The following is a 20,952-nucleotide window of genomic DNA, read 5'->3' as shown; positions in this document are numbered from 1 at the left end:
AGACCCTCTCCCTTGGGGAGGATGCCAGGTGGCTCCCCATGTAGCTGTTGGCAGTGAATGGAAAAGCAAGGAGTCTGGAAAGGCTGACTTCCATAGAGAGGTGTCCTCTAATGCAAACCAGCTTGCCCGGGGGGCAGGAGAAATACCAGGGAAGTCTTTTTCTCTTTGCTGGTAGCTACAGTTGGATTCTGAACCGGGCAGCACGGGACAGTTTTCTTTTGCCTTCCCCCCCTTGTGCCAGAGGGCACTTGCCGACCTTCCTCGGAGCTGACTTGCACATCCTTGCAGATTTGAGCCAGGGGCTCGGCCATCCGAATGTTAGGGAGGGTGCAGAGCAGGCCGGCGCCTGCAGTGTCTGAATTTCTTACATAAACACAGCGCGCTGGGCGAGCAAGCGTCCCTGTGGCGACAGCTGGGCTCTGCTCGGTCCGCCCCGGCGAGCTGAGCTGCTGAGTCCCCCTCCGGCCTGAATGGAGCATTCCAAATTGGTTGTGAATGGAGGGCGGGGCTCCCTTGCAGACTTTTTCAATGAATAACCAGACCCTATTGTGCAGCCTGTGGAAAAACAACCAACTCAAACAACACTGGGACTGTTAGAAATATGCTTGTGATTGGCAGCTTGGAGAACCTCCAAAATTAGTTTCCTTTGGCTTCCCTGCTGCTCCCTGTTCTCCGAGCCTGGGCTTAATGAGCCTGGGCTTAATGGGGTTCCAGTTTTCTTTTAAGTGCTGGCTTTAACCCTGCAACTGCCAAGCTAATGGTCTGGGCTTCGGAGGGAGGGCTGCTACTGACCCATGAGGCCGCCCTCCTCTCTTTGTCTCCCATTTTACACTGTAGCTGTCTAAAGGGGGTGCTAATAGAAGAGGGTGGTTCAGCTTCCCCAGAGAGAGAGGTGTTGAGACTTGATCTGAGGATATTACCCTTTTATCTCCCGCTTGCAGTGGGGCTGTGGCTTTAGCTCCCATGGAAGATTCCTGCTTGCTCTTCCACTGCAAGCTCCAGCCTTGATTCCAGGCCTGAGGATCGGGTGTTTGTCTGCTGCAGCGCACAGATCTCTTGCTTCTGCTTACATTTTGACTTGGGAATGACAAAGCTGTAATTTCCCTACTCCTTGGCCTTCTCTGTCCTGTTTAATTTCCCACTGTGGTCGGATACATGTCATTTTAAAATGATACTTCCCAGACTGTTATTCAGCTACGGGGGAGCCTCGCTTTGGCTGTGACCCTTCTGCCAGGCACTCCTCAGATGCCTAGCCTCCTCAGATGAACATCCCAGGAAGTGCCAGAAAGAACCCAGCCTCTGAGCAACCCCATAACCAGAAGGGCCTCCTCACCCCAAATGAGGTCAGGTTCTAGGGATATGCTTACCTCTGTTGCAACCATTCGAAACATTCTCCTCTGTCTTGGCCAGCAGCTCACAGACACCTCCCGCCTCCCCCAAAGGGCTGTGTGGGCTAGACCAGGGCCATGGGATAAGCACGAAAAGGACAATTAGTTAAAAAGCAAAACACAACTCAGTAGTAATGATTCAATGCAGCTTCTCAGTGTTTTAAAGAGCTCTTCTGAATTCCTGGTCCTCATCCTCGCACCTGAAATGAGGCTGTTTGCATTTGTGTTTCGCTTTAAGGTGGTTGGGTTTTTTTCGTTTTGTTCTTTTTTTGTTTTGTTTTTCCTGAAATATTTCCTTCTCTATAGGAAAAGACAAGGGCCTACAAGAATGTCTTCCTTTCCCTATTAAAAAAAAAAAAAAAAAAAAAAAAAAACCGGCCTGGGCAGATTGTCCTTTTGTGAGAGAGTTTGAAACCTCTCAGGAGGTAACCCTAGATATCAGCTGTGTAAGAGGATGCTGATATTTGTGCTTTTCCAGAAGGGGCTGAGGAGGACTTCAGCTTACAGAAACACTTCTCAGCTGAGTGCCTGGAAATGCTTTGTGACTGCCTGAAAGGGCACTTAATGAGGGTCCTTTATACTTTTTTATAGAAAAGGTAGAAGGAGGGGGGGATGTGTCTCCTTGGGGGGCTGCCCTCCCACAGTAAGGACCAGATCCTGGAATGCCTACCCCAACTGTCCTAATCTGAATCTAAATGGAGAATAATTTAGTAGGGGTAGCTACTCCATGCCCACGGATACCTCAAGTCCGAAGATTTCTGCCCCTCAACTCTCTTTCCATTTTCTTCACTCTTTATGGAATCTTTCTGGAGGAATAAGGAAAAAGCCACATAGGGCTTTAATGTCCTCTGTATTTTGACAAATATTAAACTCACTCCCTGCTTCTCAGTTTACATTCTTGTTAAAACAGGAAACAATCTCTCTTCACTATAAGTGGCTCCAAATGCAGAGGACCCCTGTGTTACGTTTCTTTGTATCTGCGGCAGCCGTAGCAGAGTTCTGCACACAACCAGAACTTGGTGAATGTATTCTGTATACCACATAGTCTCTCGTGTTCCCTTCCCACCTCACCTTTCAACAGCCTCCAACACTAGCTTCTAACTGCTCAGAAGCAGAGGATCTCAAAACCGGAGTTCTGAGAGTCCTTGGGATGACCTTAGAGATAAGTAGGAAAAAACTAGTTAGGACTAGTTCTCATTTTCTGATTCCTCCTTTAAACACATACACAAGCCAAGTCTTCCTAGGCTGCATTTAGACTTCATGCGGGTAATGCTATGTTTCCCAGTAAGACTACATGTGCTAGAGAATAAGTCACGGTGTAGACACCATTGACACATTTGCCGAGTTTCTGCTTTTAGGAGGAGGGCCATAAATAGAGGAATGGTTCTCAGAGGAGCTGATTTCCCTAATTTCTCTGGAGTTTGGATTTTTCTCCTGTCAGATTTTAAGTTTGAAGTCAAAGATAAAATTTTCCACAGTGCTTAAGTCCTGTTTCCAGTATTAATAACACTTTTCTTTAATGCCAGTTTAGAGGAGAATCACGTAAATTGGGAATAAATTATAGGAAGGATGTTAAAGATGGTTTCGTTTGGCATTCTTTTCACCATTCAGGAAAAATGCCTTGTTTCCCCTTTTCTTGATGATGTTGTGTCCTGTGTCCTCTCCCCCCACCCCCAATCCCCGTGAGCAGCCCTTAATGGTAACTTCATGGTCTGTGGTTGACGTAAGGCCCACAGTAGAGGAAGCCATCCTGTCATGTCGACCACAAAGGCTCTCTTTAGACTTGTTTCTCGCAAGTGAAAATCAAATAAATAGTTGTCTATCACATTGGTAAAAGTTGAATATTAAAATTCTTTGAACAGCTGCCCCAGGAAAGGAATTAGTATGAATAATGCTCAGATTTTCCTTTCGGGGTAAGCAGGCCATTCAGTCACCTTTTCATCCTGCTAGTCTCTTAAGCTTGAAAGTAACCAAATGCCCCAGGTGGAAGCCAGCTCTCTAGGCTGTGTCTAAAAAGTCCCAGCCTGTGGTAGTCGAAATGGGGTGGTTCATTCAAAGCCAGAGGAACCACTTATTTTTATCTTGACTCTGCTCTGAGTCAGCTCTGTACACTCACACAAGCCTTACACTCGACTGTCAAATGCTCTGGTTCCTCCAATCGCCCACAAATTTGGGGATGTGACACATTGATGCAACTAGGTATATTCATTCTGTACAAAATATTTTTGTGGAAGAGCCCCATAGCAGTTAAAGACACAAGCCCTACCTCAGTGTTCAGCCAGTTGCTTTCGAAGCTCCTTGTCCTCTCTTTAATTTCTCACTCTTATGTTCCAAGGCCTCTGAGTTTCCAATTTCAAATTCTAAAGTAACAATCCTAAATTGTTAGGGTAAATGAGTCCTTCGAAGAAAAGAAACTGCACAGATCCGAGCCATTTCAAAAATACTGAGATGTGGAGAGTGTGAACTTGAAGTGAATCTGGAATTTGTTCATCTGGGTCCAAAAAAAAAAAAAAAAAAAAAAAAACCCAAACCACACCTCTCTGCTACCATTGGCGTTAAATTATTTCCCTGATTTGATAACAGAGGTTTTCTATTTGGAAATGACGCTGAAAGATTTGCGATTTTGTACCAAGATCCAGAGGGAGTATTCTTGGATAGACATTTGTGCTTTCCCACATCCATAGTTCCCCATCCTCAGAGTCTGCACATCCCTGATTCATACCCTGTGTCCAGTGTGGGCTTCTCTCTGGACACCTGGGTGGCTCAATGGTTGAGCATCTGCCTTCAGCTCAGATCGTGATCCCAGGGTCCTGGGATCGAGTCCTGCATCAGGCTCCCTGCGGGGAGCCTGTTTCTCCCTCTGCCTGTGTCTCTGCCTCTCTCATGAATAAATAAGTAAAATCTTAAAAAAAAAAAAAAAAAAAAAAGTAGGCTCCTGATTAACATGACCACTTCTCTTAAGGAGGATTCATTGAAAGAATCTCTTTCCTTCTATTTTAGCCTAATGTAGAATAGAAACCTTCAAAAATCACCTGTGTCATTATTATTAGTACTGATTGAGCTAAAGAATGGGCAAGGTCAGTATCCCAAATTCTGCTTAGCAACTGGTCCTCCTACTTGATGACCATGGGAAGACATGATCAGCCAACCTTTTATACCCTGGCAAATTTGCCCCTGAACTATAGGTCAGCCATGAGGACTCTTGCTTCTAACGCCCACAACAGGCCCATTATTACCCTGAGCTCTTCGTAGGGCTCACTCAGCCTTTGGAGGTGGGGAGCAGCTTCCAGCCCTTTGCAACAGTAGAGGCAAATAGCCTTGAGGACCACTTTAACTCTTCCTAGCGAAAGCTGTTACCCCTAACCCCACACAGTCTCTCTTTTAGAAACTGGGTGTCATCCTTGACTTGGGTCACATTTTCTCCTCTCTGAAGGGAGAGTAAAGAGCCAAGGAAAGCTTTGAGACCCCTGGAGGCAAGGGTGCCCCCCCATATTCTGAGTGGTCAGCTTGCACGATACTATCTCTCCATCTGGGTTGCAGTTGTACGTTACACAGTGACCTCTCAAGCTGACTTTCATGGGCAGGATTGAGTTTTTCATCTTCTGACCAATAGTATTTCAGCTGGTGATTTGATTCTGGGATACCATGTGCTAGTTCTGCCTGCCAGCTGCTGCCATGGCTGATTGCTGGGAGAGACAGTGGAAGAGGAGGGAGAGGAGGGAGGAAACTTTTGGGGGGATGTTGCAATCATTAAGCTGAGTCTAGCAGAAGCAAACTTCCAGATCATCACATTCCCCTCCCCACTACATTAAGTCGCTCAATGATACAAACATTATAGTTCAAATAGTATGATTCCAGCAATAGAAAAACACCCCCAATAAAGCCCTTTCTTGTGAAGCGTACCCCTTGTCAAGTCAATCACAGAAATTTAAATCCTTTTGTAAGTATAAAACCACCATTTTTTTTCTCTTTTCCTACCTTTGCCCTTGCCAGAAGGGCTTTGTTTTGGGGGTCTAACAAGCTGCAACCCGGAAGCCCCTTGAGCTGAAATGCAGATGTGATCTGGCATCTTTAAAGCTGGGTTTCTTTGTTGCTGAGTCTGTCTTGTGTCATATATTCCACATTCCAGGGAGCAGTAGAGCATAAAATGCCATAACACCAGCCCTATATGAAACAAAATTTAGAAACCCTGTACTTTCCCAGAGCCGGTGTGAGCACTGCACCATCTTGTCATTGATCCAATGGCAATCCTATATACAGCCAGCATTTCCCCAGAGAAAGCAAAGTTCTGCAAACTCCAAAAGTATCCATGGCACCATCTAGACCCATGTTGCTGTCAGCTCCAGTCCATAGCAGAGATTTAGGGTTATCCAGGGTAAACAGAAAATGGAAGAGAGGCTTACAGAGCTTGGCTTCATGGTTTTAACTGCTTCATGGTATCCATTCTTTTGTCTAATTTAAAACCTAGGTGGGAGAAATTCTATCAATAATTCTAATTCCTGGGGATCCCTGGGTGGCGCAGTGGTTTAGCGCCTGCCTTTGGCCCAGGGGGCGATCCTGGAGACCCGGGATCGAATCCCATATCAGGCTCCTGGTGCATGGAGCCTGCTTCTTCCTCTGCCTGTGTCTCTGCGCCTCTCTCTCTCTCTCTCTCTCTCTCTCTCTCTCTGTGACTATCATAAATAAATAAAAATTAAAAAAAAAAACTTCCCTTTAAAAAAAAAAAAAGAAAAGAAAAAAAAAATAATTCTAATTCCTATATCCTGGGAGGAATTCTACTGTCTTTGCAGGTGACCACATAGAGATAGTTCAGATACCACTTTTCACTAATGCTCTTTATACATTTCAAAGTTGGGCCAGTGCTTTTTTAAGCTGCTTTTCCAACCTTTAATTTCTAACTCTTGTATCAAGGCCTCTGGGTTTCCATTTTCAGAATTCTGAAGTTGTTCTGATGTCCCTGCTAACCCTGTTTTCCTGGCACCCCACTTGTAAGTTGAGAGTGGGCTCTCTGGAGACGTACTCTCCATACCATCTTTCAAGTAAGTGCCTCTTATTGTTGATAGGAGCTCACCAACATGGTTCCTGAGTTTGCATCCATCCCCAAAAAGTTTCCAGCTCTTGAATTTCCAAATACTTGGTATAACCTCATCTGTCTTATGGGCAAAAAACTAGTGTCTTCTTCCCTCACCTCTTTTTCTTTAGCAAGACCTGGCTCTGGTTTCACTGGTTATTCTTTCAATCTGGTATTCCCCAGCCATGTTCATGCAAGATCATAAGCGTTGAATCTCACTTTTGGATTGGTCCTTTCCAAATACCAATGTAACCCTAATCCTGTTTGTTGCATCTGTCTTTACCCATAGTCCGTGTCATGATAGCAAGGTCAGAGACTTTTTTCCTTGAGCTTATTATATTACCTCAAGTTTCTAGCTCTAAGTCATGAAAAATAGAATGGGTTTGGGTTTTTTTTTGTTGTTGTTGTTGTTTTGGTCCACACAATAATTCCTGAAGCCTCTCTTTCGCTGACTGTAGGTTTTTCCTACTGCATAGAAGAAATCTGATTCCTGAAGCCAGATGTTCCGGGAACTCGCTTTATCAGTTCCTAATTTGGCTCTTGAGATATTTATTGTACAGAAGATAATACTGGCCATACAGGAAGGGCTTCTATAATTGTTAATTGATGAATTCTGCTACCTCATGGTTGATTCTATATCCATGGCCTAGAAGTATACCACCAGAGTGATGATACTCAGTCCTTTGGTCCCCAACTACCAACAAGGCAAGCAGGAAAAAATAACCTGGAGTAATCAACACTATAACCCCTACCACTACCACCATGATTAACCACCAATCTAAAATCTTGAATATTGCCACTGTGCCAGGCCTAAAGACCACTTTCCCTGTACCTACTGATCCCAAATTCTATCCCAGAGAGGAAGCCTTGCTTTCTTCATGTAGGACTTTGCCCAGGACAGTTACAGCTGTTCTTTTTTTTTCTTAAAGATTTTATTTATTTTATTTACTCATGGGAGACACAGAGAGAGAGGCAGAGACACAGGCAGAGGGAGAAGCAGGCTCCATGCAGGGAGCCTGATGTGGGACTCGATCCCGGGTCTCCAGGATCATGCCCTGGGCCAAAGACGGCGCTAAACCACTGAGCCACCTGGGCTGCCCTACAGCTGTTCTTACAGTTTGGGATTGCAGAATGAGTCTGCCCTGAAATCTTAGTCCCGATGTGTTGTATATGCTCACATAGGTGTTGGCTATACCAGAGATTTGTCCTATTTCCTGTTAGTTGTGTGGAGGGCTTCAATTCGACTCCAGAGTCCCACTGCCACTCTGGATTCCCAAAACATAAATGCACAGGGGATTCTCAAGCCAACATACTTTTAAAACACAACATACGTCTTTAGTCCATATTCCTTTCTGATCTAGCCTGGTAAGCTAGGTTGGTCCAATCTGGGCCTTCAGAAACGTGTGCCTTTTTTCCACAAGGCTCAGATCACCAAAAGCCAAGGCCATACATTTCAAACTGCTACTCCTGGCCCTGCTCAGCCTTTACGGACGAAAGGAGCCAAACCAGCTGCTTAAAGGGAAGAGAACAAAGGAGAACCTCAAGGAAAAGGACTTTAATTCTTTTTAATTCTGCCAACCTTCACAGATTGTTGATGACTACATTGTGTCCTCTTGAGGACTCTGGGGATAAAATCTAAGGAGTTGTCCAGCTGTTCTGGTAATGTTCTAAAGCTGTTGTGCATATATATATTTACAAGGGGTAGACATTCTCCATTTTTTCCCAAGAATGCTTTGTGATCTTGAGTTGGGCATATGTTTTAGTTTCTGTTATGTGTGTGTTAATATATATGTGGAATTACTGGTAGATTTTACTTTTGTTAATATTTTGTACTTGTGTAATTACTGTCTTTTTATCCAGGCAATGGTAAAGGCGGCCACAGGCCATAGTCATGATGATAGCAGTGGCACTTTTCATTCTGGCCTCTCTTGAGTGTTCCCTTCTCCTTTCTAATTGGACCAGGGCCAAAAAAGTATTTGAGAATCACTGACTTAGACATTGAAGTGTGACCAACATTTGTCTTTGTGTAAGTTTAGATTCTGGGGCTGTATTAGCCAAACATGGTAAAGGATAAATAGGATAGTATCCTTCCAATTTGATAATGGGCCAGGGTGGCTTTTTTCATGTGTGAATGCATGGTTTTGAAGTTCTTAGCACATCTACTTTTGACCTATTAGTCAATCATAAGACAAAGGCATATTTTTTTTCTCCAAATATCTCAGAAGAGATGGAATAGAGGATCTTATTGATTTATTTTTATTTTTTAAACATTTATTTATTAGAGACAGAGCAAGTGGTGCAGGAGAGACAGAGGGAGAGGGAGAGTCCCACACAGACTCCCGTGGAGCCAACACGGGTTCGATCACATGACCCTGAGATCATGACCTGAGCAGAAATCAAGAGTCAGAGACTCAACCGACTAAGCTACCCAGGCACCACCCTCTTACTGATTTTTAAAACATAGTCCTACATTTGCTTCATTTCTCTGTGTGTAGATTATTTTTTTCTTTCTGAACCATTCAAAAATAAATTGCAGACATGATATTTCACCCCCAGATACTTTAGTGTGCATCTCCACAAAGATTAAAAATATTCTACATAGCCTAGGAAAATTAACTTTTATACAGTAATACTCAGAATTCCCCCAGTTTTCCCTCAAATGTCTTTTATAGCTGATATTAATACTGTTTTTGATCTCGGATTCAATTAAGAATCCCATATTACATTTATTTTTGTCTCTTTTATCTTCTTTACAACACTCTGTCCTTTTTTTTTTTTTTTTCTTTTTCCTGTAACATTGATATTTTTTTGAAGGGTCTTAGTTTTTTTGTAGTTGTTGACTTTTGGGGAATAAATTCTTTTTTTAAGATTTTATCTATCTGAGAGAGGGAGTGCGGGGGGAGGGGCAGAGGGAGAGGAAGAAAGAATCTGAAGCAGAATTCATGCTAAGTGTGGAGGCCAACGGTGGGTACAGTCTTATGAGAGATCAGGACCTGAGCCTAAACCAAGAGTTGGCTGCTCAACTGACTGAGCCACGCAGGTGCCCCTGGGGGTACATTTTTAAAGGTTACGTAAAGGATATATAAGAAACAACACACAGAAATGCTGGCCTTAGGTCCAGAAATGTCCTATGTTGCTGATTGTCTCACTCTTATATCCACATTATTGGACTGACCTTAAATACTAGTATAAAAGAATAGAGTGAGTCAGATGGAGATATTTGGGTTGGAAATAGTTTGTACATGTTTAAGGAGAGGGCTTTTGAGGGAATCATTAAAATTTTTTTAGCACAGCTTACTAGTTGATTTTACTATTTATGGATGATTTTTTTTTTTTTTGCTATATTCAATTTTTAAATTTATGCTTAGCAGGGTTAGCTGTGTCGGGTATTAAAGAAGACAGCACATTCTCCCATACTTCCTCCAATCCTGCTTTTAGAACTTGTGCCCCCTAACTACATTTGATAACATTTGAAATTTTTTATTTTTGGAAACTGTTGCCAGGCAGAATTAATGTGAGCTTTTCTGATGGGTTTGAGCATGTTTCTTATTTGGTTTGGAAATCCAAAAGGCATCTCCTTTCCCAGATGTTCTTTTTAAGTGCCAGGACCTATCCACTTACTTTATCTCTCTTGAACCTTCTTGGTTCCCAGAACAGAGTATTATCTCTTGTTCTTGTCATTCACTAGTAGTGCTGTAGCAATTACAAAGAATATTGAGACATTAGGAATATATTTTATGCTTGAAATGAATTTTTAGTCTACTCAGCCCTAAAATAAAGACCTATTTCTGACCTCTTCTGGTAGTACGGTAGAACTTAAAATGTAAGCCTCAGTCTGTTTACCTCTTTTTTTCTAACTGGCTATTTGCACTTTGTCTCAAAATTTGTCCAAAAAAGCCAGAGTTAAGGAAAGGCAACAGTATACTGGAAAGTCAGCCTGTTGGCTTTGTTGTGCTCTTTAAACCGTAGGTCCCAAGGGACACTGCATCTGATGACTTCAAGCCCTCTGGTCTTTGCTAGTGGGGCACTCTGAGAAGTTAAGGGTACATGAGGAGAGAAGAGGTCACACTTACTCGTTCTGGGTGGCTTCTTTGGTTCTCTTTTGCCAGTGTTATGTTTATATTCACATGTCCTACTTGATGGTTTTTCCCTCTGCCTCTTTCCTTATAGTCTACTCACTGCCATAACCAAAGAACAATATGGGCTGATGTCTCGGGCTCTCCCCCACCCCATGCCTTCTTGAACTAAACAGCACGTATTTCCTTACTATGGAGGGAAATGAGGTGGGATGGTAATGGCCTAAGAGAGGAACAGTGACCTAAAGCTGCTGGGAAAGGGAGTAGCTCAAGAATAGACCTTCACTTTAAAATTATGACTCTGGACTCTTGAGACGTCTCTGACCACAACTATATACATTCCACATTCAGAAGTTCAGTGAGAGGCCCTAGACACATAAACTAGCCACCCGAGACATAGTCTCATGGACATGCCATTTGGAAGCAGGTGTGGGTATTCTGGTCACCTTCCGTCATGAGACACAACTTTCCATGAAAGGTAAGAAGATCAATCGAGTGTGACCAAATAAGGTCCTCCCCCAAGGGCAGGCCTGCACAGCTGATTTGGGAAGGTGAATCTGCCCCGGATGAAAATATTGAAACTGAAGAAGGGAGGAGGAAAACCCCAAAACAAAACCTGAGCAATGACCCCCTGCCCCGCGGGTAGGGGGGTAGGTAGGCAAAGCCTGTGTGTGAAGCATGAGAAATAACAATGGGCTTAGTCTGTCTCCCTCTCAGACTGCAGTGTCACTGATCAGCACTTTCTTTAACACTCAGCAACGACATGAATGCTATATGTATTCCCAACAAAGTCAGTGGCAAATTGAAACTTTGGTGATTACGGAAGCACCACAGGAAAGGCTTGTTAGACGAGGTGGGTTTTGTCTTTCTAAGGAAAAAAAAAATCCTTTTAAATCAAACTGTCGTTCATCCTATCATTCAACAAAAGTGTTTTCCTTTGTTTTGATCATATGTGCTGTAATAGTGAAGTTCACTGCCAGCACTGGCATGGGGTAGCTGCCTTGGACAGAGTCCACAAGCCTGTACTTGTGGGCAGGAAACAGATTTTGTCAGCAGAGGGAATTATTATTTCTCTTGAATGGGCCAGTTTGTCTATTTTTTCTATTTCAAAACAATTGGGTTATTTCTTTGGAAAACTGTTTCTATACCATCACAGAAGAAAGATTTTCTAAAATACAAGAAATCTTAATAAGTATTTATTAAACTCAATGATGCTGCTTAACAGAGCTTCTTTCTTTAAAAATGAGAAACTTATGCTCACTTCAGCAGCACATAGACTAAAATTGGAAGGATTCAGAGATTAGCATGGCTTCTCTGTAAGGATGACACACAAGTTCAGGAAGCATTCCATATTTTCCTAAAATAACACTCCATGTTAATAGTACTGGAATTAAAATAAAAACCTTAATACAAGCAAAGAGAAACTTAATTGATACATGGCAGTCACAAACTGTACAAACATTTAGATCAAGACTGAGAACTTATCAGAAGACAAGAAGACTCATTGTACCCCCCGAAAAGTACTACCCTCAAAGTAACCTCCATCCTGACTTTGCACACCATGTATTAGTTTCCTGTCCTTCTGAATGTTACATAAATGGACTCACACAGTATGTACTCTTTTGTGTCCAGCGTTTACTCAGCATATCTGTGAGATTCCATGCTGTTCAATGTAATTGTAATTTCTTTATTCTTATTTCTGTGTAGTGCTGAGATTTAGTGGGGTTATTAAGCCTATAGATAAATTTGGGAAGAATTGCTATCTCTACAATGTTAAGCTTTCCAACCCATGAATATGATATATCCTTCCATATATTGAGAGTTCTTTAATTTTCTTGTGCTTTGTAGTTTTTAGTTTAGGCATATTACATATCTTTTACTGGATGTGTGCCTACGTATCTCATGTTACTTGTCACTATTGTAAATTTATTTTTCAAATTTCACATGTATACAGTTCTTTTTTAGATTAGGCTTGTAGCTAGTGATCTTGGTAAATTAGCTTATTGATTCTTATATTTTGTGGGTACTTTTATATTTTCTTTTTTTTTTAAACGGTTTTAAAGATTTTATTTATTTATTCATGAGAGACCCACAGAGAGAGGCAGAGACACAGGCAGAGGGAGAAGCAGGCTCCCTGTGGGGAGCCCGATGTGGGACTCGATCCTGGGACCCCGGGATCACGACCTGAGCCCAAGGCAGATACTCAACCACTGAGCCACCCAGGCGTCCCAGTACTTTTATATTTTCTATGTACAAAATCAGGCCACCTGTGATTAATGCCAGTTATATTTCTTCCTTTCTAATCCTTTTGTTTTTTATTTGTTTTTTTTTACTTATTGAATTGGCTAAGGATCCAGCTTGATTTTTGATCACTGTGTCAGATAGAAAAATCTCCCAAGGAATTCCCATAATAACAAAGCCAACTATAAAGTTAAATGTAGTTGATCTAGATTTATTTTTTTAAGATTTTATTTATTTATTAATGAAAGACAGAGAGAGGCAGAGACACAGGCAGAGAGAGAAGCAGGCTCCATGCAGGGAGCCCGACGTGGGACTCGACCCCGGGTCTCCAGGATCAGGCCCTGGGCTGAAGTCGGTGCTAAACCGCTGAGCCACCCGGGCTGCCCTTGATCTAGATTTAATTTGGTGTTATAGTAGTCTACAAAGCAATATATTGTACTTTGTGTTGCACATTCACAGATAATGGACTAAAATCTGGTCAGACAGGAATCTTTGTCTTTTCTACCCCTGACAAGCAGAGACTTCCATATATATTTATTTGTATATGGTTCCTTAACAGAGTTCTTGCAGTTCATTAGGAGTCCAGACAGCTCACTCAAAGTGTTCTTGCCTCACAGGTGGCACTGAGAGGGGACTGTCCAGAAGCACTTTCAGGAGTGGCAGAGCATTTGGGGAGAGGGTATCCAGGGCAGTAATGTGGGTTCTGGCCAGCCAGTGACTCCTGTGGAAGATACCTGGTCTCCAAAGTCAGGTAGCTGTCTAAATAAGTAGAAGATAATGGTCAGCTGAAATATAGAAGGGAGAATGAGATCTTTTAGGTGGAATGGGAGGCAAGAACTGATAAGAAGCAGAGGCTACCGGAGTCAAGAGATGTTGGTTGCCAGTAGGAGGGAAGGAGGGATCCTGGGCATTTCAGTGGCCTAGGGACAGGGAAGGGATGAGTCGAATGGGGATACAGGTATATCAGATGTGCCTCCAGTTGGAGAATGTAGAGTAAACATGAGGATACAGACTCTGAGAGCTGGCAAAACGTATCCTTCCATTCTCCTCTGGTGTTGTCTTTCTTCTTCATCCCTTCCCCTATTTCTTTTTCTCTCAGATTCTCTCTAGGGGGCAATAAGATAGAATATGATAGAATCACCAAGCACTGTTTAGGTAGGAACCTCGACCACTTAAAGACCCGAGACTGTGCCAGATGACTTAACATTTTGAGCCTGGGCTCTCTCATCCTACTAAAAAGGGAAACCAAAAGTACCTTTCTCATTGAGTTGGGAAGATCGAATAAAATAATGTATGTAAGAGCAACTTGTCACAAAGTAAATGCTAAGGGGTCTGTCTGCTGCCTCTTTCTTTTCGGTCTACCTTGTTCTTTTCCAGAGGTCTTAGTTCTTATTCATTTTTTTTCTTTGTTCTAGAGCACTTTCAACCAGGTGTAATGTGATATTTTTGTTGTTTTTGTTGAAAAAAAAGGTTTATGTCCTCTATTTTTAGTGTGCAAAGTGGGTGAGTGAAATGTCTCCCATTTCTGTCAGTGCAGTAGATCACTGAAATGACAGAAGTGCTTGCGTCCTCTCTAATAACAGCAGCTCCAAGACTTGGAGCAATTACTTTGATTCCTTGAGCCTCACAGTCCTTATAAATGCAGGGGCTTGAATGAGGTGGACTGTGAGGCCCTGGTCTAACTATGATTGCATCTATGAGATGATGCCCAAAGTCCGATTCCTCACTAAATTGAGCGTACCACGAAGAAAAGGCCATGGCCGTTGGGCATGCCATCTGATCCCCTGCATCTCCAGGATGCCTAACCCATAGGAGATGCTCAGTGAGTGGGTGAATGGATGGAGGAGTGAATGATATCTTTACAACAACAAAGGTGATCCATATTCACTGGGGATTATTGTCAGGGCACCATGGGCTTTCTGGGCCCATTTTCTATAGTTCTGAGCTTAAATGCAGAATTTCTAATTGTAGAAAATGTTTGTCAACTTACGTAGTCAACTTTTTTGGCATTTCTTTTCCAGCTTCCTTTGGAGTTCGTGACCCTTTTTCATTCCAGTTCATTGCCATCCTTTGTAGTCCTAGGTCTCTGTCATCATTTAGGAAGCGATGCCTGTGCGAAGTTAAATACTCTATTTTTGAAAGCACAGTGTATAATTACACAACATCATAGCACCATCTGCAAGGTGCTGTGCCATTTTCTGTATTTCTCAAGGCAGCATCACATATCTCATTTTACAAAGGAGGGAACAGACTGAAAGCAAGGAGCATTCCTTGGGCTTCTAAGTCCTTGCTTTAAATACACCACTATCTCTGACTAATGCATGCCATAATTAGGTTCCTTCACACATCCTCTGGCCCAGCAGTCCCTTTGGAGAGCTGAGCCTTCTTCCTTACCACTCCAACGGCCCCTAATGGTTTTCTTGTCACTGATCTGGGAAACTTTCGAATCTCGCTCTGGCTGTGTTCCATTTCCTTCTCTCTCTCTCTCTCTCTCTCTCTCTCTTCATTCCTGGGGAAAAAATATTTATTTTTTTTAAAGATTTTATTTATTTATTCATGAGAAACACAGGCAGAGGGAGAAGCAGGCTCCATGCAAGGAGCCCGACATGGGACTTGATCCGGGAATCCAGGATCACGCCCCGAGCCAAAGGCAGACATTCAACCGCTGAGCCACCCAGGCGTCCCGTAAAAAATATTTATGACTAACACTGCCTCGCTTTGTAGGGTAGATGCAGTCCCAGCCTTCAAGGTTAAGAATTAATTGGAAACATAATCCACTTAGTCACTCATTGTGTTAGTCCATGGAGGCTGCTATAACAAAACATGACAGACAGGGTAACATATAAACAATAGAACTTTATTTCTCAAGTTGTAGAAGCTGGAAGTTTGAGATCAGGGTGCCAGTATGGTCCAGTGAAGGCTCTCTTCTTGTTTTGTCCTAGTGACTTCATGGCTCTGCCCTCATGACATAATCACCTCCCAAAGCCTCCCACTACCACCACCATCACATTAGGGATTAGGATTTCAACATATGAATTTGGGGGGTGGGGACACAGACATTCAGACCATAGCACTCATCAGCTGTTTCTTGAACTCCTCCTTTGTGTAGAGAGCATAAGATTCCAGGTGTAAGACAGTTTGGGGGTGGGATAATATACCATTTACTTTCGAGACAAAACAATAAGATACACACTAAGGGTACCGCATAGATTTGAAGAAATCGAGGCATTGGACTTGGCTGGCAGCTTAGATTCTCTCTCAACATGGGTATATGATGTTCCTGAAGCCATTCGCAAATTTTTCTTTCTGGACATGTTTGGCTTACCCTCTGGTCTTGGTCTTGTCAGCAGAACTGGTTACTTTTTAAACAGTACTCTGAAAATGTCAATTCATTTCCAAAACCTGAAACAAGAAAATTGAGTGATACCATAATGGTCTACTTTCTAAATGTAAGTAAAATAGTGATTATAAATGATTTTAAGTAAAAAAAAAGGAGATTTTTCAAGGTAATATAACTTTTGCTTACACTGGGGCATCATCAACCTTTCCTCATTATTTTTCCGTAACTTTTGTGACAAAAAGCTAATGAGAGGAAAGGCCGTGGCAAAGAGAAGGGTGCTGAGAACCACTGGAATACCCACTGCATTGGAGAAGTGTTGTCCTGTGTCAGATTGTCTAATTGTCCCATTTCATTTACTAACCACATTCTAACAAGCTTAGCCATTTTCTGTGTCTGAATGTCTGAAAACATTTGATAACAATTGAGGCTTGGCTGCCATGATGTCACCATCAAAAAATCACAAGACTAAGGACTTCTAACTATAATCTTCCAGTTCCAAACTTATTCCATGTGTTTTGGAAAAGCAGTTGGCATGCTGTAGGAAAGGAATTATAAAAACCTATCCTTTCCGGTCAGCCATTGGCAGGACTTTGCTTATAAACTTATCTGTGATAGAGGCATCTATCTCGTTTGTTCACTCCTGAGACCTGAACGTGTGGTTGGAGGTGGCACCTGAGCAACCAGTTGGCCAGAAGATTGTTCGGTCTTATCAGCAGAAAACAGATGATCGTTTAGTTAAGTTTTAGGAGTAAGCATTAAGTCAAACCGAAATTTTAGTGGGTCACCAGGGCACTGATTGTGGTTAGCTATCTAAAGAGACCTTCGATAGAGTGGAGAGTTACTGTCACAAAATTTAACTCAAAAAAAAAAAAAATTTAACTCCCCGCTCCCCCAGCCTTCCTGATAGCTGGACAGAGAGCAGCAATTCTAACTCTTAACGTAGAAAACAGACCCCGTGGTGTAGCATCTTTTAGAGTTTGTCCTTCTACTTTGGGTAAAATGCCCTCTCTCAAAACAAGTTAAGTCCTAGATAAGACAGAAAAGGCCAACCTGGTTTTATTTTGTTTCATTTTGCTACCACGTAAAGCTACCTTGGTTTGAAAAACTTTGCCCTCTCAGTATCACATATGGAATATGCACTTGATTTCCAAACATTACACAAGAGCTCTGTGTACTATTTCATCAATTTTGGAGAGGTGATTGGCACTTCTCTGAAAGGATTGGTTATGAAAACCTGCCCTTCTGGATTGGTCGGACGGAAAGGCACAGAGTATACACAAGCACAAAGGTTTCAAGGATTCGTCCTTAACTCAGTTAGCCTTAGCTAGGTTGTGGTTTGGCCCATTGTTGTATTCCTTTGCTTTTAAAATTTTTGAAACGCCATTAAGTATTTCTTACTCAGAACTGATATGTAGAGCTGCTTGACAAAGGACTTTTAAAAAGTCATATATTTAATTTATATGCCTCTGAATAAGAAATGTATTTGCCAGAACAGTTTCAAGCCTCTGGGAAGTTAATGTGCGATGTCTACCAGTATATCTGTGGCTGTTTTTGTCTTTTCTGGAAACAAAATTCTTCATGTCTGCAACCCTTGACATTCTATCACACCTGCATTTTTCTTGACGAACCGACACCTGCAGGAATTTTAAGGGTTTCAAAGCCTCTGCGAAAAGCAAACCCAACACCAACAAAATGGGGGGAGAAAAGACATGGTTAATTAAAAGTGTCAGATGATGACTTCCAACTTGAAAGAACTTTTCATTGGTTTTAGATGGAAGGCTCTGTGTTTAAGTGTTTGGCTTTCTCTGGCATGTGACTTGACATGACTTCCAAGAACAATCAGCTAGTTACAGGGGTTGCAGAAGGAAAGCATTGTGCTCCCTGTTAATCGGCTATCCTCTCTTTGTCCACCCCCTCCATCCCTCTTCTCATTGCAGTGGTGCTTCATGCCCCACCTCCAACCAAGATCAAACGGGAGCTGCACAGCCCCTCCTCGGAGCTGTCATCCTGTAGCCACGAGCAGGCTCTCGGTGCTAACTATGGAGAAAAGTGCCTCTACAGCTATTGGTAAGTGGAGCCAGAGAAAGGCTGGCCAGAAAGGAGCCGTCAGGCTGACGGCTTCAAGTGCTCTTCAGCAGACACTCAGAGTAGCGCTCAGAGTAGTCTCTCGTGGCAATGTCGGCCTCTAGGTGTGTAGCCCAGTACAGATGGGGCCTTTGTGCTGCACATAAAAAGTAAAACTGTTAGACGGGCTCCGCAGGGGAACTGTGTTCATGGGGTACTGAGCCCTCCTGAGGGAAAGAACCTTGAATACTGGGATATTTGATCTGTGGCTTCTAGGGAGGGAAGATATACTTCTCCATGTCTAGCATATGTTAATGTGAACTTTAAGCACCAAAGAAGTAATCTTCAAATCAGAATATATGAAAAAGTCCCAGGGCCTGTGCCCTTTACTTAAGAATATCCAGGCCCCAGGAATGAAGCTTTAATTTTAAAGCATTCTTTGCTCTAGAAGATAAACATAGATCTGCCTGGAAGGGGGAGAAGAGCCGTTAATTCAAGTGATCTTACAGCAGAAAATTTATCTTCAATAGGGAATCTCACTGCTTCCCTGGGACCCTGGAGTACTTGGGAGAGGGGGCCAGGACCCTCCTCCCCAGGGCATAAGTTCCCCGCACCATCCATCCCTACAGGCGCATACATGGAAAATGCTCTTAGAAGGGGGAAAAAGGAAACCGGAAACAGAGGCTAAAATTATCTTTGAGAAGAATCACTAGAAGTGTTAAACAAGTCCCTGTGACGCAGTTGTGTTTGTCACTTTTCGGAGGTACAAATATTCCCTCGGGGCTGCCAGCAATTTAACTATGTTAATGCTGTCATTTCCTGGCAACATGGCCTGCAAGCTAGCCCAGGCGTCCTGGCCGACCTGGCCACCAAGGCTCGGCTCCATCTCCATCGCAGCTTAATGCTTCCTTTTCTCTTTCTGTTTCCAGTGCCTATGATAGGAAGCCTCCCTCCGGGTTCAAGCCATTAACCCCTCCCACCACCCCCCCTGTCCCCCACCCATCAGAGCTCCCTCTTCCCCCCGCCCCAGCCAAGTCTGCCCACCCCTGCGCACGCCCCCGCGGCTGGCCCAGTACCAGGGGTGGGCCCTGCCCCCGCCCCCCACTCGCTTCCGGAACCTGGACCACAGCAGCAAACCTTTGCGGTCCCCCGGCCACCACATCAGCCCCTGCAGATGCCAAAGATGATGCCTGAAAACCAGTATCCATCAGAACAGAGGTGGGTGCTGATCCGGGCTGCTTTTGCTGCCTCCATCCTCCTCCCCTTGACCCCATGGGGAGAGAGGAAGGAGTTGCTTGTCTTTACCAGGTACCTATAAAGCTCTCATGGTGTTGAGGCATCTTGTCAGGTAAGATGAATAATAATAGGAATATGACCTGTTTATATACCACCCTGTTCTTGAGGTACTCAGAGGATCTATGAAGTAGGTGAAGGAGGGATTGTTAGTACCATCGCCCCATTATGGAGGTAGAAGAGTGACTTGACCAGGATACACAGTCTGTTGACGCTCACTGAGGACGGGCTTCCTGACTCACTGGAGACTGCCTCCTGGTATTGAACCTTGGTTTATGCTACTGAAAAATACTGCATTAACATGGGAAGGTTGCTAAATTACAAAAGGTATTATTACTCGTCTGAGTTTAACACATTTTAACAGGAAATTAGCAAAAGACATTACTTGTAATTACCTACTTGTGAGATAGAAATCTTCTCCTTTCACTCCAGGTAGGTAGTTCTACATTCCTGATAAGGAAATTGAGGCATCAGGAGTAACTTGGCCAGAGTCTCATTCATCAAACAAACTAAAGTGAAAAGGGAACCTCCTCTGCAAACACCAAACTTAACTTCTTAGGTCCTAGCCTTGTAAGTCCATGATCTAGGTATTTTAGAATTCTGGATGCCTGTGGCCTTCCTTTGTACAGGGTGTTCTGGAGACCTCTGTCTTTTTATTTCAAGTCTCTCTGGAATATATATAGATGGGGAGTTGTCAGTGATGTTACCAAGAGTTGCAAGATGGTGACCGTTGCAGTTCCTTCCTCTCTTTCTTGTTTTGCATTGGCTGGGTGTAGGGCTGAGGGGCAAGAGAGGGAGGCTGTATGAATATATACCTTCCCAAGGCCTGGTCCAACCCAAATGCCTCCCAGTATTTGCTCAGGGGTCACATTATTTCTAGATGAAATACAGAAAAGAAAGACATTTTTCTCTGGTTTTGGTCCCCTTTGCCCCTTGCTGTGAAAGTCACCATAAAGACCTACATAATTTGGCTGATTAGTCTTTATTCCCCTAGCGAGGCCCAGAACCATGAACACCAATGATACATAGGACCCAAGGGGCGAGTGTTGATTGGGGGGCTGGCTCAGTAGTGAGCCTTGGTTTCAATGGGGAGCTCATCCGAAGGAGACAGCTACCACTAAGCTTTGCCAGTTTATTGCCTTGTTAACAGCCTTACACTTCTTCAAGAGAATTCAGAAATCGGATTTTTATGTAAAAATTCCAGGTTGTATGGGGTTTTTTTGTTGTTTTTTTGGTTTGTTTGTTTGGTTTTTTTTTTAAGTTGGCAACTAATTCAAATTAAAAACAACAGCAACATTTGCAGACTAAACAAAACCTCTCTGGGCAAAATCACTCTGCAAGGCTGCCAGTTGGTGAACTCAGGCCTGGATGCCATTTTTATTTCAAAAGTTTTTTGGTTTTGTGTTTTTTAAACAATATCTTCCTGATTTTCTGCAGGGATTATTAATTGAGGAGGAGGGATGGGGCGTACATATATTT

The 20,952-nt window shown here is 43.0% G+C and overlaps 1 protein-coding gene and 1 non-coding gene across 2 annotated transcripts in view; both read left to right on the top strand.

Moving 5' to 3' along the window:
- Nucleotides 1-20,952, top strand: part of ETV5 (ETS variant transcription factor 5) — a 59,520-nt gene that overhangs the window by 10,181 nt on the left and 28,387 nt on the right. Inside the window, 3 exon segments of the mRNA XM_038583633.1 lie at nt 18,054-18,183; nt 19,110-19,164; nt 19,166-19,398. Of these exon segments, the coding sequence (XP_038439561.1) occupies nt 18,054-18,183; nt 19,110-19,164; nt 19,166-19,398 (418 nt within the window).
- LOC119867559 lies at nt 11,789-11,892 on the top strand. The gene has a single exon (XR_005384077.1). It is a non-coding gene; the product is annotated as a U6 spliceosomal RNA (small nuclear RNA).

This window comes from Canis lupus, chromosome 34 (assembly GCF_011100685.1).
Source record: "Canis lupus familiaris isolate Mischka breed German Shepherd chromosome 34, alternate assembly UU_Cfam_GSD_1.0, whole genome shotgun sequence".
In the NCBI taxonomy this organism is placed as follows: domain Eukaryota; kingdom Metazoa; phylum Chordata; class Mammalia; order Carnivora; family Canidae; genus Canis; species Canis lupus.
This window is presented reverse-complemented; position numbering and strand designations above follow the sequence as displayed.